The sequence below is a fragment of the Acartia tonsa genome, chromosome 4, assembly GCF_053477335.1.
Source record: "Acartia tonsa isolate MP-2025a chromosome 4, ASM5347733v1, whole genome shotgun sequence".
Lineage (NCBI taxonomy): Eukaryota > Metazoa > Arthropoda > Copepoda > Calanoida > Acartiidae > Acartia > Acartia tonsa.
In genome coordinates, this window is record NC_137263.1 from 37,556,216 (window position 1) to 37,565,473 (window position 9,258).

General features: G+C 34.9%; 1 protein-coding gene across 1 annotated transcript; it reads left to right on the forward strand.

The window, feature by feature from the left end:
* Positions 1–4,172: 4,172 nt before the first annotated feature.
* Positions 4,173–9,258, forward strand: LOC145317050 (uncharacterized). The gene is made up of 4 exons (XM_080157928.1): positions 4,173–4,416; positions 6,044–6,827; positions 7,418–7,544; positions 7,949–9,258. Exons 1-4 carry the CDS (start codon positions 4,307–4,309, stop codon positions 8,224–8,226), a joined length of 1,299 nt encoding a protein of 432 aa, XP_080014054.1. The 5' UTR covers positions 4,173–4,306; the 3' UTR covers positions 8,227–9,258.

The window sequence follows — 9,258 nt, forward strand, 5'->3', positions numbered from 1 at the left end:
CACGCTTCTCATATGTCAGTACATCGCTTTTTCCTTCTGATTTCGCTTTAATAAATAGCAATACGTTTTAAGTAGGGTTAGGCCGGATATTTTTTTGGCCGGATACCGGATACCGGATATCCGGCTGATTTTAAATGCCGGATATCTGGTATCCGGCAGGATATCCGGCCAACGCCGGATATCCGGCAAATATCCGGTTATCCGGCCAAATTACCGGATATCCGGCCGGATAACCGGCCAAATTACTACATATTAAAGTATCAAAAAAGGATATAGTTCCTTTCGTGGCAACGCACATTAAGGGGCGATTCGTTGTATTTTTAAAATTCCTTTTAATAGGTTATTTTAGGTTAGGTTAGGTTATATTTGGTTAGGTAATTGCCCCGCAGGGTTAGGCAATTGGCCCTGCAAGGTTAGAGTCCCCCGCGAGGGGCTAGAAAAAGGAGGAAAGCTACTGTGAAAATACGAATGATCGCTCCTTAAGGGGCGTTGCCACGAAAGGGACTATACCCGCAAAAAAAATTCTTCATAAACTGGTGTTTTATATTATACTAGCGGATGCGTCCCCCCCCCCTCTGTTTTTTTTTATCCCATTTTCTGTGTATGAAAGGTAGAGGGCTATAACTGAGATACTTTCGAAATTTGGATATGACACATAACTGAGAGTTGAAATTTTTTTAATACCTCCTTCCTGGCGGGCACAGGATGCCAGCAAATCTGGTAAGGCCATTCAGGTAAAAAGTAAAAATATCTTTTTACTTAAACATTTCATGAAGTAGGTTGCGTGATTTTATTAGCAAATCTTAGATAGCAGGACGAAGACCAAACCGCATAACTTTTGTGTCACTTTTGATTCCTGTGACGTCAAATAATGAGGAAGATGAGAGGAGAAGTGGGAAAGAAAACCCCTAAAAAAGATAATATGACGTCAAAAGTGGTGCAAAAGTTATGCAGTTTGGTCTTCGTCAGATAGTAGTATTCCTGTTTTATCTACCAATTTTCTAATATTTCAAACAGAGTGGCGTGTAGAAGGGGATTTCAACAGGGTCGTACAAAATTAAATCTCTTTTTTCAGCCCCACGGCCACAAGGTTTCACACATTGAACTGCTTGTGAAATAATCGATATATTATTACTTGGATGTTGCAACAGATTATCATGTATCATGCTAAAGTAATAATAGCAAGCTAAATAGGCGACAAATTTTCCCATGTTAATATATCCACGTATATCCTAAATCTATTGGTGAATAGCTGTATACTCCAAAAATTTAAATTTAGGTTTGTTTATCATATGTACGACATGAAACCGTAGAAGTTACATATGCATTACATTTGACAGGGTATGTTTTCTGAAAATTAGAAGATATATCATGTTTATTCTTTAGTGGATTAAATTTTTTTAGAATTTTATCGTCTTGCGATAATAGTTATTTTTCGCATCTGATTATAGACAGCTTTCCGTTCGGCACTCGTGCCTAACATAACTGGTTTTATTTTGATATTCCTGGAAAAGTGTCTGTAATACGATGCTATACATGATTTTTCAGTATGGCTGTATGCCAGTTGTAATCCAGCGGATATTAATCGGTTTCGAAGCCGTACTGCAAATGTCTTTTCGAGCCAGAAAAGGTCAAATAAGAGTTATAAAAGAGTACGGTTATAGAAATGCTACTTATCTAAAAATATATTATGTATGATAAGATAGTATGGACCGATAGTACGTATGTGTGTGAGTGCGTATGTGTGTGTGTGTGTAAGTAGAACGATACTACGATTTTACAAACGGCGCCAGAAATGAGGCTTCCGTCGGATGTGCGATTCAAAAAGAAAGCAAGGGTAAAGGTAAAATCCAAAGCTCGGCAGTGACGACTAAGCCTAAAATTTAAACCCGTTTGTATGCTTTGAAAAAGTTCTCGATAAAATTTATTTCAATTTACAGGTCAGGATTAGATTTCCAGCTTATTTTTAAAATTTTAAACGGTATGTTTCCCTGAGGCTTACAGTTGCGGCTGCCGATCCATGGTAAAATCTGCTCGACAGATTTTTTTTTGGAAACCTAGAAAGAGTTTTGTATCTATTCATTGTTTTTAATTTATTTTAACAAAATCCTAGGTTGAACAAATTTAGTAATTTTTTTATTCAGGTATCTAATTGATTTTTATCTTTCAACGGAAATATACATGCTTTGAAACCTTGAATTTATTTGGTGTATAAAATATAGCTTATGAGACTATAGAAATTCTCTAAATTATTAGCATTTACCCTGAATATACATATAAATAAATGGCAACCGCAACGGCAGCTTTTCCGAAAGTCATATTTTCTCTAGCAAATATTCAGTCTCATCCATTCATTAGTTTGAAGCATCACGAGACTTTAAAGAAACATGCATGCATGCAGACTAAAAGAAAATATAAACAAACACTGGACAACCAAGGATAATTATGTCCAAGAGTATATTAGAGTAAAGGGAGCACCGTAGCTCTCTAGTAACGCACTGAGTTACGGTGATGAGAATTCGAGTTCAAACCCTCTCGTGTTGCAATCACAACATGTTGTCTCAAATTCTCTAATGTGGATTCACGCAACCTCCCCCAGTTGCGTTGGAAGGGAGATTGTTAGGTAGTTTGGAATCCTAATAATCATGTGTATAATAGCAACACATCCCTTAATTCCAGGCTCCTCTGAGGAAAGTGTCATTCATTACGGTGACTTAATCTGGGACACCTGCCACACTCAAAACCGGCGAGGGTGAGGTAATAACGAGGAGCTCTCATGAGACAGCGTGTCAAGTCATACTTGAACGTGGAGCTTGAGCTGGCCCTGGTGGCTATACAAAAGTGTTTCAACATACTCCAGGAGTCTTAGATCCAAACTCTAAGAAACTATGGCTAATCAAAAAAAAAAAAAAAAATGTCCAAGAGTAAAACATGTCGTTAGAAAATAAATTGGTGCTTTCCCTCAAAGCGCATATCGAGCAATGACCACTCCCCCGTCGCATATTTTAAAATGAATGGAAGGGGAGGATTGGGATAACTTTTTAAAGTATGCCTAGCTACTGCGGGGAGCACTAACTCTGCCTGGCCTATACCTGCGATGTCCTACTCCTTTCGTGCTACCCTGTACAAAATATAACCTAACCTCACCTGACTTAAACTAATAAACAAACAGAAAAAATGGTTTTATGCTGGACAAGGCACTTGAGGGAAACCGCCAAAACTTCACATATTGAACAATTATTGAAAACTTTAGATTTGAAGTAAGGTAATTATTGCTGTTATAAAAGATGATAAAATTATTAAAGATGAGGGGTGAGAAAGGCAAAGATACTCTATAACTAACTATGTATTTAGTAGCACAGCTACTCTATAACTCTCTCACTGTTCTTTCTATGCTATACTATTACTATCCATCTATCATATAGCTACTTTGTAATATATGTGTGTTAGTCCGTTTGTCCTCAAAAAAATTGTAATTTACTCGGCTGCTATTAGAGATTCATGGCTGTTTTTTTTGTTGGAGAATATGTTACTCAATAGATGACTTGCCTGTCGATCTGTTTAAGGGGTATAAAATCTATTTAGGAGAAGCTATTGAAGATAGATGTCTGGACTTTTTTTTAAAGATTTTTCTGAACAACTACAATGTGTGATTTTTTTATTAAATAAAAAGTATTAACATTTTTTACCTAGAAAATAAAATCATCAATAAAAGATAGAGACAGTTTTAGATTCAGCAAGTTCGAAAAGTTTTTTTGCCTAAATTAAAAAAGCAAGAATTATTACATTTAAATCAAGAAATAGGTTTCAGTGAATTTTCGAAAAGTCCTTTACTTAATCCTAAAAATAGGCAATAAAAACGAAATAAAAAAAAGTATAAAAACAAAACAATTGTATTTATCAGTGTAACCGTGGTCAACTGTCTATAAAACTATAATATACATTATTATACAAACATTATGATTAAAGATACACATTATTATCTTCAATTATCTTTCTAATAAGATAAATTTGATTTGCTTATAAGCAAAGCATATATACTTATACACTGAGGTAGTTCAATTTAGAAACACACACATGCACACACACACACACACACACACACACACACTATAGTACAAATAGGCCCACTCAAGTTCAAATCCGGTTACCCACATCTGCTAAAATTTGACTTAATCAAGCCAAACAACAACAACTAATAATAATAACAAATATATTTCAGTTGTTTCACATAGTAACTTTATTTCTATTTACTTTATACGAGTTAGATATAATCTTAAACAAGTGAATATTTTATAGGATAACAATGGATATTGAAGGAGGAAAAACGTATGGTAAACACAAGCTAAAAGTGTTGGCTTACATCAAAGCAAAAAGATTGATTAGAAAACAGAATAAAACATTTTCTAACAGAGAGTGAGTATAGTTTTATCTATTTATATATTTGATTATAAATATGTACTTTTCTTACAACGCTACATTACATTAATTTTAATAAAAATTAATTGTTCTATCGTAATTTGCATTTAATCAAAAATTCTTTGGTGCTTGAAATCCTAATGTATAAATGAAGTAATCCAGAGACGTCCAAGCTTTTTATTTTGAGGGGGTTAAAATGAGGGGTTTCAAAGTTGGAGGAGGGGTAAACATTCAACACCCCTTTACCTCCACCCTTGGACGTCAGTGATTAATTTGACTATTTAATTCAGGGATCTTAAGGGATAAGACAATGAACTAGAAATTGATATATATCCCCAATGATAATAAAGAAATCAACGCCCTCTTTATATTCATATTATTGGTTGAAAAGTTTAGATACTACTAGTTTGGAACTAATCATACAATATTGAATATAAGTAAGTACCCAAAGTTCTTGAGCCAAAGAATAAGATAACATGGTTATACAACTTTGGGTAACAGTGCAGTAATTTATGTACAGTTTAATGTCCCCCTTTCTTCCTACTATTTAAGCATGTAGATATTGTGTCATCTATGGCCACTTTTTGCACCATATAGTTGACTATCAATTCCAATTGTATGATAATATAATTTCCAGGTCGAACGTACAAACCCTTAGTCAAAGATTAGCAGCGCAACTTTGATTTTAGACGTCAATTATCTATTAAATTTAAAATTGTTTACTTAAGTCTACAATAAAAGTTATTTGCTGACAGTTAATAAAGTTGTTAAAATTAATGCTTAATTAATTTATTACATAATTTGCTTAATAAAGCTGTTTCAAAATTTTGTCATGAATAACTTTTGGTGATTTAAATAAAATTTGTTAAAAACGAGATTTGTTTAAGATAAAAACCGCTTTGCTTTTACGATACATATTTCATATATGGAACATTTTGCAACTTTAAATCTTAGGGTAGCGTGGGGTAATTCCGGTAAATTTTTTTGTTCTTCCTAAAAAACATATTTCTAATAACTTTTTTCCAAATATTTTGCAGATTCTTCCAGGTTTGGCAATAATCTTGATGCCTGTCTTAGTCCCATTAAGATCTCTCAACTAGAAGTTGGTCAAAATTAGAATTTTGAAAAGAATCAGTGTCTGTCCGTCTGTAATGCTAACAGTTTATAAACTAAGCTACTATATAAGTGCTGCACCCCTAGCATCTAGGCACTCTGTCTGCCAAGGGGAAGAAAAATAGCCTAAAACTATCCTAGGCAATTAAAGGGAGAACTCAATCAGACAGATCAAATCTTAAGTGTCAGACAAAAAACCTAACTACTTTATATAATAGGATAGGGAGGTTCGATTTTTAATAGCATAGCAGATCTTTCAATTTCTTTCGCCATCCCATCCCATCCAATCAATTCTCTTTACTTTTCCTTTCGCTCCCCTACCATTACAATTCCTTTCAAAAACATTGCTAAAATAAAATCGACATGATGTTTAACTAATGACGATTTAGTTTACCGTAATTTAATAAAAGTTAATATGGCTGACATTTATAAACATGGTTCTATTCTAAGACTGCAGTCATTAATGTATTTTTAAAAAATTGGCAACCTATGAATTGATGTTTGTTTGCAGGGCCGGTGCCGCCATGGCCATGATGGCCAGGGGCGGCAATGATGTGGATGAAGAAGAAATAGAGAGAATCCGGGAGGAGAGAGAGGAGAGAAAAGAGAAGAACAGAGAATGGAGGGAGAGAAAGGAGAGAGAGAGACGGAGACAACGTGGTGAACTCTCAGAAGATGAGGATACTTCTGTGTCAGGCTCTACTTCAACAATAACAGCCTCTGCACCTATGTTGTCAGAGCTGATGGATCAGCTGAGCTGTACATCCTGTAAGGACGGGCTCACCGGCAAGGTTTGGCAGTGCCAGGTCGGTCATCCTGTTTGCAAGAATTGTGTTGACAAATCCTGGCTACAGGGAGATGATATTTCTGATAGTGTAACATCAGCGTCGTCTAGCAGAAAGTCAAGCAAGTCAAGCATATCTAGTCTCTCTTCTCTGGATAGATTCTCAAATATATCAGATAACTCAGTGAAGGAAATGATTGAGAATATGTCTGAGCAAGAGCTGCTGGACCTGCTAGAGTCATCCTCTACAACCTCCAGCAACGTGACCTTCAGCGGGCCCACACTCACGGAGCGTAACATCAAGGAGATCAACTGGTTCAAGAACTCAATCAACATCCGCAAAGATGCCATTGCCCCGTACAGAGATTATCATATTGAGAATGATGGGAATATATTTACTATTGAGGATAGTGATGAGGAGGAGGGGGAAGGAGAGGAGGAACAGGTGGTTAGTAACTGGGATGTTATGCCCAAGGATGAAGTTGAGCTTAAACATGACAGTGTTTTAAAGGTAATAGATAAGATAATAAAACTTAAAATTCAATCTAATAAGGAGGTTAATCTATTTGTTAGCTGTGTATTCCTAGTTGATAGTAGGGTGTACGTCGCGTTTGTCTACCTACATAAAATTGGTTCTTAGTTATTTTTAATCGGTTTTTAAATTTTATTTGGCTAAAAGGAGTGCAAAATAATTTTTATTTATTCTTTGCAGTAATTAGATGTTTGTCTGTATTTTTTTTTTTTGGGGGGGGGGGGTAATTGAATTCGATGACCCAACTTTTTAATCTATTCTTAAAAAGAAAAAAAATTGGTGGTTATTTTTTTAGGGGGGGGGGGGGGGGAGGGGTCAACCACTAGGGACGATTTATCTTCAGAGGGTGGTGGTACCCTCCCCAACAATGTCTATCAACCTCCCCAAGACCTATTAGAAGCTACATTGTAAGAAGAACTATATCGGTTCAGTGGTTAGAGAGATCATACGGTACAAACAGACACTCAGAGATCTTGTTACTTTATTATAGGGATAAAGTTAGCCGTAACTGTCTTTATTTTTTAATAAAATACTTAATGTCCATATTTTAGATTGCTATATAATTTCAGAAGGCCCAAGAGTTGAGCCTTGATAGTTCAGTGGACCAAGATTCTGGTAATGAGACGCAGAGTGACTCCAGTCAAGTCACATTCAGTGCTCCAAAGCCCGTTGTTGTCAATCCCATCGATTGGTTCAAGGAAAAAAAATATAGTCAAAAATTCTGCAATATGACACTCATATCAAAGGGGATAGAATGGGGCAGAATGGAACTTATATTTAAGGATATAAGTTCCAAGCTAAACAACCTAGGAATCGCCATTTCAGAAGTCTAATTAATAAGATAATTTTGAGTAAAAATGGCAGAAAATCAACATGTTTATAATAGACGCATAATCGTTTTGTGTTATTTACTATATATACAGCTTATTGTTACACTTCTCCTATAAATTATACTTCATCGCTGCAGTCATCTCAATCGTAATGTTTAAAAATGTTTTTTTGCCTAAATTTACAACTAGTCCGATTCTATACGAATATACCTTAATGTAGTAAAGCACCAATTACAATAAATCTTAAACTATATTTTTTATGCAACCGTCAGGGTACCATCACAGTGAAGAAGGACGTCATCCGTCCGTACGAGGATTACCACGAGGAGGAGGAGGAGGCGAACGGGAACAAGGTCACCTTCAAGGAGGATGTCGAGTACATCAGTGGTGTGGAGTATGACACGGATGACGACAGCCTAGACTCTGCCTCCGTCCTTGAGAAGAGGATTCTGAACAAGAGAAGCAAGATCTGCCGAGATTGTGAGGCCCCTATTATTGGGAGAAATATATACCTGGAGAATCTGGCTAGAACTGTTTTTCAAAAATAAATTTTGATTTTTTACAAAGTACAAAAATAAAAAATGTAAGGTAGCCCTATCAAAACAATTGTGTAATTATTAATCAGGGCTCGTCAACCACCTGTAAGCCTTGGGAGAACAACCTTTCACAATTTTAAAAATTAGCTGGAAGTCTAAACCTGACCCAAATATGGCAATCCCTCATTTCAAAATAAAATTTTAAAGCATTTAAACGAATTTAAATATGAGTCATAGTCGCGGCTGCCAAGCCCTGTTATTAATGTCATAAGAATATCATTAAGTCGATAATATTATGACAGTTATAGTAAATATTGACTCTAAATATTTTATTAAAAATTTTCAGTCGATATTATGTCACAGCCGCGACCATTTTCCGTACAGTAGACAAAAGCTAATAAATCTGCAGGTCGACAGAATCCAATAGTTTTGACAGGGTGATTAAAAACTATTTCAATTGCCAACATATTTTAAAAAGAAGTTGTATCAACTTTTTTTTTATAGCTAGCCGGTCCTTTTAGTAAGTAGTAGATGTAAAATTTTTCATAGAATTCAGATATGCAATCGGTTTTTTTGTAGACCTCTTATTTTTTAAGTAATTTAAGTTTAAAAAAAAAAGAATTAAGTCGATTTTAAGGTACTAAAATGCAACAAAAAAAAGAAAGAAAATGGCCATTATGAACAAAAATAGTAAGATCTTTAATTTGACACCTTACTTTTTCAATTCTGTCAGGTAATTATTGAAAAAATTGATTTTTTTAAACCCACGAGAATAAACACTTTGAACTCAATTTTATCATTTCACAAGTAAAAAAATATGGGTTCATATATACCTTTAGAATCAGAAAAATATTACGAATCCATTGTAAGCAAAATTGAAAAAAAAAGTTTACAATATAGTATATAAACTACAATAAAAGGAATTATATGAAAATATCATATTATATTGTACAGGCAACGTCTTAACTTTTGAATTGGGTATAAAAATGGGAAGGGGGTATAGAGGGGGTAAAAAAGGGAAGACTATAGTGTTGCCAGAACAAA

Coding starts and splice junctions, on each gene's coding strand:
- LOC145317050 (XM_080157928.1), top strand. CDS start 4,307: ATGGATATTGAAGGAGGAAAAACGTATGGTAAACACAAGCTAAAAGTG. Junction 4,417..6,043: donor AAAACATTTTCTAACAGAGA/GTGAGTATAGTT, acceptor GTTTGTTTGCAG/GGCCGGTGCCGCCATGGCCA. Junction 6,828..7,417: donor AACATGACAGTGTTTTAAAG/GTAATAGATAAG, acceptor ATATAATTTCAG/AAGGCCCAAGAGTTGAGCCT.